This window comes from Thunnus maccoyii, chromosome 13, assembly GCF_910596095.1.
Source record: "Thunnus maccoyii chromosome 13, fThuMac1.1, whole genome shotgun sequence".
Taxonomy (NCBI): Eukaryota; Metazoa; Chordata; class Actinopteri; order Scombriformes; family Scombridae; genus Thunnus; species Thunnus maccoyii.
In genome coordinates, this window is record NC_056545.1 from 32,030,823 (window position 1) to 32,049,290 (window position 18,468).

The window sequence follows — 18,468 nt, forward strand, 5'->3', positions numbered from 1 at the left end:
CATTTAAATGCCTGCAAAAACAGCTTCCTGTTTCATGGCAAACAATACGTTGCCATGGCAACAGCTTTTGATGAAAAATCGAAAGCTTCAATATTTAGCATCATCGTCCTACAACTTAGCTGACCAAATGTTAGGTGGACCTGGTTAACCTGCTAGGAGTAGTTAGTAAAAGTATGTGGTCTATAACGTCCTGTTGCCAGTAGGTGGCGCTATTACTGTGAATAAATATTAGCCAGTATATGTATAGGCTCTGTGTTATCAGAGCATAGCCATGCCCTAAAGCATATGCTGCTTTATCATCTATTTCACTCTAAAGGTGCCATAATTTATAAAATGAATGTCATACTAGCGATTGAGACCATAAACTCATCAGGAAAGTGTTTACCGATTTAATAAATCAGGTGAGAAGCGGGGTCATTTTCTCAAAGACTTCCATACAATTGGACTTATTTTTGCAGCCAGTGGAAATGCCCCCTGCTGGCCATTATAAAGAATGCATGTTTAAGGCACTTCCGCATTAGCTTCACTTTTCAGACGGGGGGCTACTTGTTTGTCCTGTACATGTCTTCATACTTGGACTCTTATCAAACATGTGAAATTTAGGAAAGATCTGACCATGTGGACCCAAGTTACAACAACTTGTTTTGCAATGGTGAAACATTGAAATTTGCAGTGTTGCCACAGCGACAGTGTTCAATGAAAACTCACAATATTCACAATATATAATCATTAAGGTTTTAAGGCTTTTCTGACCAAATTTGAAGTAGATCTGTTCAACCTGCTAGGCACAGGTCATAAAAGTACAGCACCTGTAACTTCTTGTTGCCAGTAGGTGGCACTATGACAATGAGTCAATGTTGACAGATAGTTGTGTTCAAGTCGGGACCTTAATCAAGCATGAGAAATTTGGGACAGATTGGATGATGTACGTTAAAGTTATAACAACTTCCTGTTTCATGGTGAAACGTCAAAGTTTGCCACGTCGCCACAGCAATTGTGTTCAGTGAAAACTCAAGATTTTGATAACATTTCATTGCAAAGGTCTTTAGATGATACTGACCAAATCTGAAGTCCTTTGGGTTAGATCTCTAGGAGGAGTTTGTTAAAATACAACGCCGAGAAATGGTAAAAATCTGCAAATTAAATTCAAAATGGCTGACTTCCTGTTGGACTCAGGGTATGACTCAAAGAGGCTTTTTTGCACGTCTGGACATGCTACATGCACCTACCAAATTTAATCAATCTACGTGAAATTTAAAGGTGGGGACTTTTAATTTGAAATTTTCTGGGGGGGGGGGCTATCAAGCCATTTTGCAAAATATATATATACATACATACATACATACATACATACATACATACACACACACACACACACACACACACATAAATATATATATATATATATATATATATATATATACACATATATGTATATGTACTAAGCTGTACACCTGGCACCCCCATAGCCAATTACCAAGGCTAAGTGACAAAGTACCCTCTGAAACTCTGCTAGAGGATGTGAATACAGCACTACGTACTATCACTACTAGGACCATAACTAAGACCAATCAGCTGATATACACCACAGCAACAGTAATGCTAGAGATGCTTGACTACAAGATGAACACCATCAGCCACAAAGAGCATTACTCTCCATGGAGAAGGAAGCTGGAGGCCAAGATCAAGGCAACACAGAGAGAAGTTAGTCAACTCTCAGAGCTACAGAAAGGTGTGGGGACGAAAGGGATACCTAGGAAGTACAACAAGCTGGGTATACCTGAGGCACTGGAGACGGCCAAGCAAAGGCTCACAGCTCTGGCTACCCACCTGAAGAGATACACAGGAGAAGCAGAAGCCAGGAGAATAAATAGGATGTTCTCCACTGAACCATCCAAAGTGTACTCTCAGTGGCAAGGTAATAACATGAGAATCTAAGAGCAGACCACAGCAATCTCCCAGAACAAGATCCAGTAACCATTACAATGGCAGACATCCAAGAACGAGTGTCAGGTATGAAGAGGCCTGGACATGATCCACACCTACTGGCTAAAGAAACTGCACTCCATAAACACCTGGCAGCACAAACGTACCAACTGCTGATGGATGGGACGCACCTAGAGTGGTTAACTCAAGGTCGGACAGTCCTGATCATGAAGAACCCCCAGAAGGGCACGATCCCACCCTACTACCAGCCAATAACCTGCCTCTGTACAACATGGAAGCTCCTGTCAGGCATCATAGCGGCTAAGATGAATAGGCACATGGCCCAATACATGAGCAGGGCCGTGAAAGGAATTGGTAGTAATACCAGGGGTGCTAAGCACCAGCTACTAGTTGATAAAGCAGTCACCTAAGACTGCAAGACCAGGCAGACCAACCTGTGCACCGCCTGGATTGACTACAATAAAGCCTATGACTCAATGCCACACACGGATACTGGAATGCTTGGAAATGTACAACATCAACAGGACACTAAATCAAGAACTCAATGAGGCTGTGGAAAACAACCCTGGAGGCCAACTCAAAGCCAACTGCACAAGTTGCCATCAAGTGCAGCATATACCAAGGTGATGCACTATCCCTGCTGCTGTTCTGCATAGGCCTGAACCCCCTCAGCCAGATCATCTCAAAGAGTGGCTACAGGTACTGGTTCCGAAGTGGAACAATCATCAGTCACCTCCGCTACATGGATGACATCAAGCTGTACGCCAGGAATGAGCAAGACATCGACTCACTGATCCACATCACCAGGATCTACAGCAACGACATCGGAATGTCATTCGAACTAGATAAGTGTGGTCGGATGGTATCAAAGAGAGGGAAGATGATCAGAACCGAGGGAGTTGAACTACCAGAAGGCAGTATTGCAGATGTTCAGGACAGCTACAAATACCTGGGATCCCACAGGCAAATGGGAACCATGAGGAGGCCGCAAAAAAGGAAAAAAAAAGGAGGCTGAATGGGAAGAACAAGATACGAGCCATCAACACGTATGCCTTGCCAGTCATTAGATACCCCGCTGGGATAATAAGCTGGCCAAAGGAGGAGATAGAGGCTGATATCAAGACAAGGAAGCTCCTCACAATGCATGGAGGGTTTCATCCCAAGTCCAGCACCCTGAGACTGTACACTTAGCGGAACGAGGGAGGCCGAGGACTGGTGAGCGTCAGAGCCACTGTCCAGGACGAAACAACCAAGATCCAGGAATACATCAGGAAGATGGCCCCCAAAGATGAACTGCTAAGTGAATACCTCAGGCAGCAGAAATCCAATGATGCAGAGGAGGAGGAGGTACCATCATGGAGGGACAAGCCCCTACACCAAATGTACCACCGACAGATAGAAGAAGTGGCTGATATCAAGAAATCCTACCAGTGGCTGGAAAAAGCTGGACTGAAGGACAGCACAGAAGCACTAATCATGACAGCACAAGAACAGGCACTCAGTACAAGATCAATAGAGGCGGGGATCTACCACACCAGACAGGACCCCAGTTGCAGGCTTTGCAAAGATGTCCCTGAGACAGTTCAGCACATAATAGCAAGGTGTAAGATCTAGGCAGGAACAGCATACATGGAATGCCATAACAAAGTGGCTGGCATAGTGTACAGGAACATCTCCACTGAGTATGGGCTGGAAGTCCCAAGGTCAAAATGGAAGACACCTCCTAAGGTGGTTAAGAATGACCAAGCTAAGATCTTGTGGGACTTCAAGATCGAGACTAGTGATGGCTAACCAACCGGACATCGTGTTGATCAACAAACAACAGAAGAAGGCAGTGGTGATAGATGTAGCAATCAATCAATCAAGCGACAGCAACATCAGGAAGAAGGAACACGAGAAGCTCAAAAAATACCATGGGCTGAAAGAGGAGCTAGAAAAGGTGTGGGGAGTAGAGGCAACAGTGGTGCTAGTGGTAATCAGAGCACTGGGGGCTGTGACCCACAAACTGGGAGAATGGCTCCAGCAGATTCCAGGTACAACATCTGAGGTCTCTGTCCAGAGGAGCGCAGTCCTAGGAACAGATAAGATACTGCGCAGAACCCTCAAACTCCCAGGCCTCTGGTAGAGGACCCAAGCTTGAGGAAGACACACCACAACCCCCACACCTGGTGCAGGTATGACAATGTACATTCAAGTTACAACAACTTCCTGCGTCATGGCGAAACATCAAAGTTTGCTATGTTGCCACAGCAAAGGCATTAAATGAAAATTTAGGATTTCGTAAGCAAAAAGTTGCAAAAGTCTTGATAAGATGATTTAGTTGGTTGGGTTAAATCTCTAGGATAGGTTTGTTAAAATACAAAGCCTGGAAATGGCAAAAAGTGCACAAAAATTGAAAAGTAAATTAAAAATGACCGACTTCCCGTTGGGTATGGCTCTAAGAGGCTTTTTTGTGCATCTGGACATGATATATGTGCCTACCAAATTCCGTCTCTCTATGTCAAATATAGAGGTGGGGGCTTTGCCTTTGACATTTTCTAGGGAGCACCCTCAAGCGATTTTGACTCACCCAAGCCCAAGAGCCGTTTAGGACAACTAAATGCCCCCATTCTGACAGGTTAGCCAAGTTTGGTGAGTTTACAAGCATCCTTGCCCCTCAAAAACAGCTTCCTGTTTCATGGCGAACAATGCATCACCATGGCAATAGTTGTTCATGAAAACTCAAAAGCTTCACCATTTAGCATCATCAATGTCTTACAATTTAAATGACCAAATTTTAGGTGGATCTGGTTAACCTGCTAGGAGTAGTTAGTAAAAGTATGGGGTCTAAAACTTCTTGTTGCTAGTAGTTGGTGCTATGACTATGATTCAGTATTGTCCTGTACATGTCTTCAGACCGGGACTCCTATCCAACGTGAAATTTAGGCAAGATTTGACCATGTGGAGTCAAGTTACAACAGTTTGTTTTGCAATGGCAAGACATCGAAATTTGCCACATCGCCAAGGCAACTGCATTCACAAAAATTCACAATTCAATAATTCAGAATATAGGCTTTTCTGACCAAATTTCAAGTGGATGCGTTCATCAAAGTTTGCCGCATTGTCCAGGCTAGGGCACTCAGTGAAAACTCAAGATTTTGAGAACTTTCCATCACAAAGGTCTTTTGATGACCAAATTTGAAGTCAGTCAGGTTAAATCTCTAGGCTGAATTTGTTAAAATACACCACCTGGAAATGGCAAAAAATGTGCAAAAAGTGCAAATTTAATTTAAAATGGCTGACTTCCTGTTGGAATTAGGATATACCTTCAAGAGGCTTTTTTGTGCAACTGGACATGTTCTATGTGTCTACCAAATTTCGTTCATCTTCATCAAATTTAAAGGTGGGGGCTTTTAATTTGAATTCTTCTAGGGGGCGCTATCAAGCCATTTTGCACCGCCAGGTGCCTTGGCCCCAATTACAAGAGGGCCTTTGCACCATTCGGTGGTCATGCTCTAAAAATAATAATTTCTTCAGTTCTAAGAGGGCCCTAATAAAGCAAAAAGCATATTCAGTATATGGTGGGTAAGTATGTGTAGTTACGTTTAATTCCATGGCTCTGCAAGAAAATACTAAAACTACAAGAAGAAAGCAAAGGAAGAGAGATAGGAAAGAAGGAAAAAAAAGGAAATGAGAGTATTGAAAGTTAGATAGCGTAGATAAAAAATTGGACTAAGTAATATGTATGCATAATAATGATGATGGTTCGTGGGAAGGAAAGAGCGTGAGTTTAGAGGGAGCAGTTTAGAGCGAAAAAGAATAAGAAGAGTTAAGAGAAAAACAAAAACAAATCAAAAAGAAAAAAACAAATGGGAGGAAGGGGTAGATAAAAGGGAGCTGGGGGGTGGGGGTGAGATGCCTGTGTGTGGAGGTGAATGTCCAATTACAAACTTGTAGGGAACATGGTGTGTGTGTGTTGTGACGGATATGTGTGTGTGAGTGACGGTGTATATGTTTACTGTGGATGGTGGACAGGCAAAAAGAGGTGATGAGTGAAATCGGTGCAGGAAATAAGAATTTAGTGCATTGATGAAAGGATTCCAGATTATGTCAAAATCAGCGGTTTGCTTTTTAATGGAGGCAGATAATTTTTCCATTGATAAGTATTCGATTAGTAGATTTTTCCAGAGTGTAATATTGATTGTGTTCCTTAATTTCCGGTTCATGAGGATAGTTTTCTTTGCGATGATTAGGGCTATGGAGGGTATTCTATGGGATGTGTTGTTCAGGTTAATGTTGGATATGTCTCCCAGTAAGCAGAGTGGAGCAGATAGTGGTATGTGGCAGCCCAAAACAAGAGAGAGATTGTCAGTGATGACTTTCCTGTTTGTTGTCTTTCATTTTCTCGTGTATCACTACTTGATGGTGGTATTTCCGGTGAATCGTTTGTTTCAAGGAAGTAAGACCACTCAATTTTAATATAATTATCAAAGTTGGGGTCATCAAGTACTCATTTATTGAATTGCCATCTGTTAGATGGTTTGCGAGAATGGTTGATATACCAGGTGAGGGAGACAGGAACATGATCGCTGATGGTAATGAGGTATTAGCATGTCTGAGTTTTGGGAAATAATCTCCCAGAAATAATCTCTTTTTTCAAACCAGTAACTTCATGTTGCCAGTAGGTGGCACTATGATGGTTTGAAAGAAGTCAATGCGAGAGTAGGAGTGATGAACCTGTGAAAAGAATGAAAATTCTGTAGCGGTCGGTGTTTTAATCACCAACCATCGCCAAGACCAATATCACTCATGAACTGTTTAATTGTTGCTGTGGATTGGCAGTTACATGTACTGTTTAAATTGTTAGACCTGACTAATGATGGGTTCATGACTCTTTTTTAAAATAGAATGTCAAAACATTCACTTTTATGTTCACCTAAGATCAAAGAAACAATGGTTTATTTGTTTTTTATAATTTTACCATCATACAGAGTGGTTACGGCAGCGCTGGTGGAGGTGAATACAGTGCAAAATGTTTTTTATATATGGGCAGATTTAATCTGTCACCCCTCTTCCTCCATACACTTTTGGACATTTTTTCACTTATTGTAAAAGACAGAACATACAGGAAGTTGGTCCCACCAGTGTAGTTGTAAGTTAAATTTGTAATCAGTTGCATTGGGAGTGTGACTACGACAGTTACAGTATTGCTCAAAGCTCTCTAACCTCTGAGGTCCCTGTTGAAGTCATGCAGCCGGCGCACCTCAAGCTCCAGCTTGTTCCTCATGGTTTTCTCCAGGGCCTCCCTCTTGGAGGAGGACTTGGCAAGGTTTTCATAGGCCTCTGACACTAGCTGGATCTCTGTTTCCAACTGCACACAGACACAGGAGGAATGAAGGGAAACAGACTAAAGATGAGGAGAGTGAAGAAGATGCATTTAACTTTCATCAAAATGTTGAATTATAATTATATTATAATTATTAAATATCAAATCTATTTCTCTGCAGCATATCAATATTCATATCCATTTCAAATGTACAAAACTGTTATCATAGAGACCTACATGAAAAACAACACTGTATTTTAACGGGTGTGCCATTTGTCAATAGATGCACCTTGGTAACTTCCCTGAATATTGCCTGAGCTTCACCAAATGTCCCATTCATCCTGCCAAGTTCGTGTGTTTTGTGCTTAACAAACTTAGAAATTAATTCATGCAGAGAGAAAAAAATGATTGACTGGGTTATTTTAACCAAGTTAAAGGTGTGTCTTAAAACAACAGTCAGGTGCCCAAATTAATACTGAAAGAAGTTGTCCTTGCTTATATCATTCCTCCTGTTCATACTGGCTATTAAAAGATCCCCTTCAAATGTCCTTTCAGTGTAAGTGATGGGGGCTAAAATCCACAGAAAAAAACTATTTCAATGTTAATTTCGGCACCTGACTATTGTTTTAATAAAGCCTTAAAAAATTGTGAACCTGTCCTTGAACTCAAGTCAACTGAGTACAACTGTTATCCCAGCTCTTTCTTGCAAACTGCTCTGCACTGCTAAGTATCTCATCACCATCTGCATGAAGAATTTTCCATTTGCATCACGTATGATGACAATGACTAGTTATTGTTGTGTATTATTTACATTTCAGTCCAAATGGTTTCAACCTACAAAACCCCTCAAATGATGAATGATGCAGCATGTTTCAATAGAAAACCATCATGCAACAAAATATTTTTCTCACCCCTACTTGTGTCAACAAGTGGTTCTGTGGCCCTGTCCATAAGTCATGTAGAAAACAAACCAATTGTTCTATTTCCAATACCAGATGTTTTCTTAACCTTTCCTTAGCCCATTTTGTAATCTGATATTTCCACTTCTCCATGAACTTGACAAGACAGACCAGGTTACAAGACCTACGCATGTGATAGGCATTTTAATAACAACATTATAAGCTTGGTTATTGTGAAATACTGCCTTAAAGCTCTTCTGCAGAAGTTGTTACCTTGTGCAACTTGGTGACTTTCTCGCGAAAAACCTCCATCTCCTGCCTCAGCATCCTGTTTTCCTCTGTCAGCACATCCACCATCTGGTGGGCACGTGCCATCATAGTGAATGGCTCCCCCTGCAGGTGGGAGAAGGAATGCGGGTGGGGGAAATGTCCAGCCAGGATGGGAGGCTGGGGCTGGGGGGGTGCAGGTCCTTGGAACTGCTGCTGCTGTTGTTGTTGATACTGATGGTGGTGCTGCTGCTGATGGTGCATCCTTGGGGTGGAGCCATAGGGGTCATGAGGGAAACTGTGACCCCTCTGTGGTGTCTGGTGAATGGTCCCCAGAGTGAAGGGCTCTCCTAGATGATGGGAGCCAGGACCCTGTGGACTGCGGGGCCCCATGCTGGGGAAGGGCTCTCCCTGGCTGTGGGGGTGCTGGTGAGGGAAGGAGGGATGGGAGGAGTGCGAGGTGCTGAGTATGCTGCTGAGGGTGGAGGACTGGGCACGGGACAAGGAGCCCACAGAGGTGACGGAAGAGGTGGGACTATGCTGGTGAAGGGGCCTCTGGGAGTGGACTGAGCCCTCCTTACTGGACCTGAGGAGAGATGAACTCCCAGGTTAGTTTAACTGTGTGATTACACAGTTCTGAAACTCAGCTAGTGTTGTGTGTTGATGTACAGAACAGTAAGAGGCTGGCTGACATTCATCTGACTCAAATTTTACTCAGAGAGAACAGCTGGCTGAGGTGGACCCTGGATGCTTTTTCTTTGTTTTCTAATAATTCAATTTGCAGCAACTGCGTTAAGTATGTCTTTGCCCATCACTTACATATATATTACATACAGTAAGTGCTCCACGTAGGCTGTTCATAGTCTGTTGATGGCGGGGGTTGTGAGAAGAAGAATTAAAAGCACAGCCATTATACAAACAATAACCAAAAAATAAAGCATCAGTATTTTGGAGGCCATACATACATCAAAACCTCAGAACCATGGACAACTTGGAGGACAGGGAGGGAGACAGACTTATCATAGCCTTTTTAATACCTAAATACTACAAACAAAAATAAAAATTATAATAAAAAATAAATTATAATTACAGTTCCAACCCCCGAGGAGTAGAACCCTTCTGAGTTGGTGCCGGTTTATTATTATGGTTCAAACCTCGAAGGGGTAAAACCCTTCTAAGATTGTGCTAGTTTATTATTATTATTAGGGTTCAAACCCCGTAGGGGTCTACATATTTGCTCATAACTCAAGATGCCGTTGAGTAATCCTGATTAAACTCACAGGAGACATCCCATATCCTAAACATACAAACCAAGTCTCATTTAAATTGAATGAAGTGGGGAGGAATGGCAGAACTTTGAGTGCGCAGTTATTGAAATGCTGCATGCTTTCTGATGATGAAACAAGTGCGTGATTGGTCTCATTCCTTCTTTAAACAGAATTAAACTAGTTGAAGTGGCTTTGCTTGATTTTTTGAAGTCTGAAATCTGCTCATTGCTGCTTGCACCTTTAATTTTTTTTCTAATTTGCATAAACTGAAAAACAGTTAAATTAATAGAACTTTTTGAATTTTGACTCTCAACACCAAATTTGGTATACCCCCTTGGGGGACTGAGATACACAATTCTATCATAAATTAGCAAGATCAGTCAAAAAACATTTCCGCCATCAACCAAAATATCTTAGCAAAGGGCAGGGCTTAGAGATTATTGGCCATAACCTAACTAACTGAACTGAATTAAATATTCCATGGTAACAACTTCAGCAAAGTTGTACAGATGGGGATGCTGAAAAAAAAACTATTCATAGTTCATGTACAGGTGTCCCTATACATATTAAAACATGGTATCAATAGCACCACTATGTGGTCAGTTACTACATGTTTTACATTTTTGCTCGCCAATTTCTGCCTAAAAGATTTTTCCATCATTTTGGATTTTTTGGTAAACATTTTTTTCTTATGTTGTCACATACAGGTGGGTGATAAATTAAAGAAAAAACTGGTCCAGGTCTGAATGCTTGACTCCTACAGTTAGGGGGTCTGGTTGCTCTGTTATGCTGTGGGGGGCATTATGCTGGCATGGTTTGGGTCGACTTGTCCCCTTAGAGGGAAGGGTCACTGCAAATCAATACAAAGTTGTTCTGAGTGATTGCCTTTATCCTATGATGAAACATTTCTGTCCTGATGGGAGTGGTCTCTTCCAGGATGACAATGCCCCAATTCACAGGGCATGAGGGGTCACTGAATGATTTGATGAGTATGAAAATAGTGTGAATCATATGCTATGGCCTTTGCAGTCACCAGATCTCAATCCAATTGAACACCTATGGTGTACCATTCTTCAAAAAGATATTCCCACAAAGTCTGCCTGTAACTTGATCGATGACCAACTAACCTTTAAGGTTCACGTGGCCTCCGTTGCTTGGTCATGTTGGTTTGCCCTGTACAACATCAGGAAGATCAGATCCTACCTGTCTGAGCACGCAGCACTGAGTGTACAGGCTCTTGTAATATCACGCATTCACTACTGCAACTCCTTACTGATAGGCCTCCCTGCATGAACGTTCAAACCTCTGCAGATGAAGAAGAACACGGCTGCATGGCTGGTCTTCAACCAGCCCAAAACAGCATGTCACCCCACTGTTGATATCCCTTCATTGGCTCCCAGTGGCCGCCCGCATCAAATTCAAAACCCTGACACTCTCATACAAAACAAAGTAGCTCCCGCCTACCTGAACTCCCTCATTCCGGTCACTCCCTCCTGCTCACTACACTCTACCAATGAAAGGCGCCTCGGTCCCACCTCCACAACAGGGACCTAAGTCACTAGCTAGACTCTTCTACTCTGTAGTTCCCCAGTGGTGGAATGAGTTACCAAACTCTGTTCAATCTGCAGAGTCCCTCTCAATCTCAATCAAGACTAAAGACCCAGCTCTTTCGTGAACATCCCTGCACTTGATGGACTGAAGGCAGAGAAAAAACAAAAATACAAAATAAAAACAATCTGCTTCTATGCAATCTATGCACTCTATGCATTGCCTCTGTGCACCTTCTGTTGACATCTACTATTGGACTTAAACTTAGCTTTATGGCACTTACTCATGTTCTCCACTGACTATATCCCTGCTTGTGTTGTATCAGCTTTCAGATGTACGTCATGGATAAAAGCATCTGCTTAATGAAATTGTAAAATTGTAAAGATATTCCTTCATTTGGTGTTTTGATGATGGCGGTGGAGAGCGCTTTCTTACACGTCAGTCCAAAATCTCCCATAGATGTTCAATTGGGTTGAGATCTGGTGACTGTGGACTTTTTAATAATAATAAACCGGCACAAACTCAGAATGGTTCCACCCTGAACTCTAATAATAATAATCCTTATTTATACAGCACCTTTCAAGAGAGAGAGAAGATACTGGACAAAGAGAAAAAAATATTCACCTAAAAAAGAGAGATGTTGAAAATATTTAAATGCTGTACATTCAAAATTGAACATAAGTATCCATGATAAAATGGCAGTGGAGCAACCGTTTAAGGTAAGGCTAAAAAACCACTGCAACCAAACAGCTTAGTCTGGACCCCAGCATGGTGAAATGGCTGCTAAAATGGCAGTACCAACACAGGGTTAGTATAAAATTACAGGCTCAACTCATACAGATGAGAAAGATGATACAGTTTGATCTATTTATTATGACCCTAAACCCACTCATAGTTCACTCATTTCACTGCACAAGCTGGAATCACAAGTTGCCATGTGTACAAGTGGTTAAATAAGCAGTAAATAAGATAAATATATATGTTTTGAAACAGGCTGTGCCATCAACTTAATATAAACTTACAGGTTTAGGATGGATGACTTACATATAGTTCTGCAACTGATTATTATTAAAATGAAAAAATGTGACAAAAAGTGGCATATTAAAGAGTATGATCTAGACCTGCTCCATGTGAAAAGTGCCCTGAGATAACTTTTGTTATGGTTTGGCACTATAGAAATAAAACTGAATTGAATTGATATATTCAAATTTGGTCCAGCCAGCAGTCCAAAACCCAAAGATATTCAGTTAACTATTATGTATGACAAAAAGCATTCCTCCCATTTGACAAGATGTAACCAGTAAACTATTGGCATTGTGGTTTAAAAACTTACTGAAACGATTAATTATCAATAGTGTTGCAGATTCTTTTAGTCGATCAACTAATCAATGAATTGACTAATTGTTTCTTCTTCATTGATTGTTTCTTCCCTTCTTTCACATTTCTCTTCCCACATTGTCCCAGATGGCACAATCAGATATACAACTGAAAATCAGAGATGGGTATTGAACCTCAGTACACCAGTATTAACCAAAATGTGTCCAGTATCGAGTATCGTTATCTGTCAAGTATCCAAAGTAAGTATTGAATGCTTTGTCAGGTCTTGTTAAATATATTCTGTGGTCATTTTAAGCTATATTTTATTCGGGCAGGTTTTGGACAACTGCTTGTGTTTAGACAACATTTAACATGAGACAACTTCTTTTGTTCAATAACAAAGGGTTTTGTTTCATACTTTGTTTAAAACGCATAGTTTTGGTATCAGTACTGAAACTCAGGTAATAGTGATAACACCAGTATTGAAAACATTAAAGCAGTACCTAGCATGACTGAAAATATCAAAATGTGAAAAATATTTCAGGGGAAATCCATGACATCTTAATATGGTAAAAATTAGCCTCTGTCTTGGCAGCAAATTGCACAGAGCTGTAGAGTTTCTGCACAGCACTTGACAGAATGTTGACATCTTGTAATTTGGAGTTTTTGTTGAAGTGTCAGTTTCTGTAGGTGGTACTCTTTTCTTTGTCTGTTCAAGCACAATGACTATCACTTCCCATGCAAAAGAGCCAGTTTTATTTCAGGTTTGTCTAGGGTCAGAGCTTTACTGTACGTCAGTATGGCTGATATTATTAGCCCGAGGCATCCTGACCAAAAATGTTTGCTTATGTTGTGTGAATATTAGCCAATATATTGTTATCAGATTTTTTACAATCTAAAATATCAGTAAGGTATTGTTCCAAACAATGAACATAAATGTTTCCTGTGCTCCAAAGGACAGAGCTGTTTAAAACAGTGAAGGTAAAAATCTAATTACTGCTTAATTTGTGACAAACACTTTTTGACATTAAGGTCCAACAAATGTTCTTTAGCCCTGTCCGATTCATCTGCTGTTCCTTGCTCACTGAGTGGGACTTGAGTAAGGTGGGAAAACACCAGCTGTCAACTGGTTCTCTGAGGAGCAAACATTCCTGCCTTTAGCCCTCAAAGGAATATCATCAAAGCCAAACAGATCATGTCCAGACTTGTGCTGTGCTGATGATTAAAATGCTACGGTATTCATGGCTGTTTGAATCTGGTTCGCTCAGAGGTAAACAGATCAGTGTGAAACAGGCCCAACAGGATCCATCCTCCCCATCTCAAAAACCGAGTCAGCAAAAAGGGTAAGGGGCAACTTGACAAGATGTGACAAAGGTCACTCGCACTCTTGAGTAACCAAGAAAAGTTCTCACATTTTATCTTTATAAATGTTTGGTTTTATTAGTTTCTAATTTATTAGTTTCTAATTGCTAGAAAACTAAAAGCATTCAAATAATTTGTCAGCGTTGAAACAAACCCTGAAGCAGCATTTACATCATCACTGAACAATAAAACTCCACATTAACCTGTGTGTGTGTGCGTGTGTCCATGTCAATCTGTCAAATCTGTGTGTCTGTGAATCTGTGTGTGGAAAAAGCCAAGAGAGGAACAGCTGGTGTCAATAAGCTTGCTGGCACCAGGCAACTGGCTTAACTGATTGATAATTGATCATTTCAGTTCATAAGTTGGAGAGGTTGAAATAGAGCTGCGTGATAATCACGGGAACACAGTAATGAATGTATGTCTTTGTTGATAATATTCAGTTTTGCATTTTTCAAATTTTTCTACTTAATGTGAAAGATGTGTTTTGTGGTCCTGTACTTGCTGTGGAAATCACAGATGACTAGTGATGAAGACACAAACTTAATAACAAAAGATTATAAGATTCAACATTTATGCCACTAAAAAAAGGCTTTTAACATTCTTAATACTACAAAAACAGTTTTTAAGAAGTGCTAATTTATCAATGATGTCCATAGAGAAATATAATGGTAGTCAGAGGTCAGAACAGCTCTCCTGGAGGTGGAAGGGATTCAAATTTTTGCTCAAGTTTTCATCCTACTACCGTGTTGCTCATTATTTCATTGCTTGTTTTAGTGGCATCATGACAATGTAAAACCATTTGACAGTTGCACTGACTGTAAGCATGGGTGTAGATTTGGGTATGAGCTGTAGGAATATGTCCCTACCAATGTCAAGGTGCTGCTGAATTGTTCCTACCATTATTTTTTTACCTATCACAAATTATCTTGCCATTTTAACTTCAATTACATAGTGTTAATGGTCAGATCTCTGCAGAGCTGCCAGGTTTGTGTATTTTCTGCTAAAAGTGGGTTATTGATGATAAAAAGTGAAAGAGTGGGTTATGAGGGATACTCAAACCTGATGATTTGGCAACCCTCAACTTCAAGCTGCTTTACACATTGGTGGCTAGCTGCAGCTAAAGTCAGTGATGAATAAATGGTGGTTAATATGAAGCGCTAAGTATTTATAGTTTAAATGTTTTAAACACATCAGAATTTTCATTGGACAAAGATTTAAATTCAGATTTAAATTTCAGGCATTGGATGTTGTTGCTCAGACAAGCTGTTTAAATGAAGGAGTTTATTACATTCTCTGAATTCCTATCTGAATTCTCAGAGTTTTTATCAAACTTAGTCCTTTGTACAGATAAAGTAATTATAGTAGGCGATTTTAATATTCATGTGGATGTCGATAATGATAGTCTCAGCACTGCACTAACTCATTGTTAGACTCAACTGGCTTCTCTCAGTGTGTAAATAATCCCACTCACTGTCTTAACCACACCCTCGACCTTATTCTGACTAATGGGATTGAAATTGAACATTTAATCATTTTTCCACAAAATCCTATTTTATCAGATCATTACTTAATAACTTTTGAATTCCTATTACTGGATTACACACCATTAGACAAAAATGTCTTCACTAGATATCTATCTGATAGTGCTGTAGCTAAATTTAAGGAAGCAATTCCATCAGTACTGAATTCAGTGCCATATCTCAATACTACAGAGGACTCTTATGTTAACTTTAGTCCCTCCCAAATTGATAATCTTGTTGATAGTGCCACAGGCTCATTGCGAATAACACTCAACTCCATCGCCCCCTTAAAAAGGAAGATAATAAAACATAAGAGTTTAGCTCCATGGTATAAAGCCAAAACCCGCAAATTAAAGCAAACATCGTGAAAATTTGAAAGGATTGGCATTCCACCAAAGTGGAAGAATCTCGCTTAGTCTGGCAAGATAGCCTTAAAACATATAGGAAGGCTCTCTGTAATGCCAGAGCCGCCTATTACTCAGCATTAATAGAAGAGAATAAAAACAGCCCTAGGCTCCTTTTCAGCACTTTGGCCAGGCTGACAAAGAGTCATAACTCTATTGATCCATGTATTCCTATAGCTCTCAGTAGGAATGACTTTATGAGCTTCTTTAATGATAAAATTCTGACTATTAGAGGCAAAATTCACCACCTCCTGCCCTCAACAGGCAGTGATTTATCCCCAAACACAGGAACCTTAGAAACAGACATATATTTGGACTGTTTTTCTCCAGTCGACATTTCTAAACTAACTTCAATGATTTGTTCAGCTAAACCATCAACCTGTCTCTTAGACCCCATCCCAACTAGGTTGCTTAAGGAAGCCTTACCCTCAGTTAGCGCTTCTTTACTAGATATGATCAATCTGTCTTTAGTAACAGGCTATGTACCACAGTCTTTTAAAGTAGCTGTAATTAAACCTCTTCTTAAGAAGTCTACTCTTGATTCAGGCATTTTAGCCAATTATAGACCTATGTCTAACCTTCCATTTCTCTCTAAGATCCTTGAGAAAACAGTTTCTAATCAGTTATGTGACTTTCTACATAACAATGGTTTATTTGAGGATTTTCAGTCAGGATTTAGGTGCATCATGGCACAGAGACAGCACTGGTGAAAGTCACAAATGACCTCCTAACTGCATCCTACAAAGGATTTGTCTCCATACTTGTCCTGTTAGATCTTAGTGCCACATTCGACACAATTGACCATCAAATCCTTTTGCGGAGACTGGAACATTTAATCGGCATTAAAGGAACTGCATTAAGCTGGTTTAAGTCCTATTTATCAGACCGATTTCAGTTTGTACATGTTAATGATGAATCCTCCATGAAGGCAAAAGTTAGACATGGAGTTCCACAAGGTTCTGTACTTGGACCAATACTATTCACCTCGTATATGCTTCCTTTAGGTAATATTAGGAAACACTCCATAAATTTTAATTGTTATGCAGATGATACCCAATTATATTTATTGATGAAGCCAGATGAAACTAATCAGTTAAACAAACTCCAAGCATGCCTTAAGGGCATAGAGACTTGGATGACTTGGATGCAATTTTCTACTACTAGACTCAGATAAAACTGAAGTTATTGTGCTTGGCCCTAAACACCTTAGAAACACATTATCTAATGATATAGCTACTCTTGATGGCATTATCCTGGCCTCCAGCGCCACCGTATGGAATCTGGGAGTTATCTTTGATCAGGATATGTCCTTTAACTCCCACATAAATCAAATTTCAAAGACTATCTTTTTTCACTTACGTAAAATTGCAAAAATCAGGCACATCCTGTCCCAAAAAGATGCAGAAAAACTAGTCCACGCATTTGTTATTTCTAGGCTGAATTATTGCAATTCCTTCTTATCTGAATGCCCTAACAAGTCTCTAAAGACTCTTCAGCTGGTCCAGAATGCAGCTGCACGTATACTAACAAAAACTAGAAAAAGAGATCACATTTCTCCCATTTTAGCTTTGCTACATTGGCTTCCTGTAAAATCTAGAATAGAATTTAAAATCCTTCTCCTAACTTACAAAGCCCTTAATGGTCAGGCACCATCATATCTTGAAGAGCTCATAGTACCATATTATCCCAGTAAAACACTGCACTCCCAGAATGCAGGCTTACTGGTGGTTCCTACAGTCTTTAAAAAGTAGAATGGGAGGCAGAGCCTTCAGCTATCAGGCTTCTCTCTTGTGGAACCATCTTCCAGATTCAGTCCGGGGTGCAGACACCCTCTCTATGTTTAAGAGTAGGCTTAAAACTTTCCTTTTTGATAAAGCTTATAGTTAGGGCCGACCAGGCTCACCTTGGATCAGCCCTTAGTTATGATGCTATAGGCCTAGACTGCCGGGGGACTTCCCATGATGCACTGAGCTCCTCTCACCTCCTCCTCCTCTCCATCTGTATGCATTCATGTAACATCAATGCATGTCACAAACTTGGCTTCTTCCCCGGAATATTTTTGTGCTTTCTCATCTTGCAGGAAACCCTGGGTTGCACGCCAAGCCTTTGCGGCCCTTCGCAGTCCTGTTGGCAGCCTTCCCTGGCTATTGCTATTGCTGTTGCTGCTGTTATTGTTATTGTTACGATTGTTGTTACTGATTGAATTGATTGATTGATTACTGAAGGTGAGCATTCGGCCCAAAGGTATATTAAGACATCAGGTCCTTCTTAAAGAAGAACCAAAGTGTCAGTAACAGCTGAGCTTAGCTAATAAGAATGTTCTGTAATCAATCCAAACATTAATCTTTTTGACATTATGAGGAGAAATATTTATATAACGCCATCCCTCACCTTTTCCATGTGAATATGAGTTATTACTGTGTGTGGGTCATTATAACATGGATAATCCATAAGGTACATTAGCCACAGCTTGTCCTACTGATTGGTTAGTGAATGTCAGGCAGCATTTTATTCTAAAAATCCTATCAATGGCAGCCTGAACAGCACAGAGACAGACAGACAGGTAAGCTGCAGCTTCTCAGGTGAGCTCTGATGTCAAAGTGAAAGATTTTTCCATAACTTAAGGAGTTA

General features: G+C 40.5%; 1 protein-coding gene across 2 annotated transcripts in view; it reads right to left on the bottom strand.

Annotated features, from left to right (window-relative positions):
• The window catches only part of amot (angiomotin), a 111,715-nt gene that overhangs the window by 19,226 nt on the left and 74,021 nt on the right, over positions 1–18,468 (bottom strand). For both annotated transcript variants that reach the window (XM_042430340.1, XM_042430341.1), the window contains 2 exons: positions 8,425–9,004; positions 7,153–7,297 (listed from right to left, as the gene is read on the bottom strand). In XM_042430340.1, coding sequence (XP_042286274.1) covers positions 7,153–7,297; positions 8,425–9,004 — 725 coding nt within the window. The remainder of the gene's footprint in view (positions 1–7,152; positions 7,298–8,424; positions 9,005–18,468) is intronic.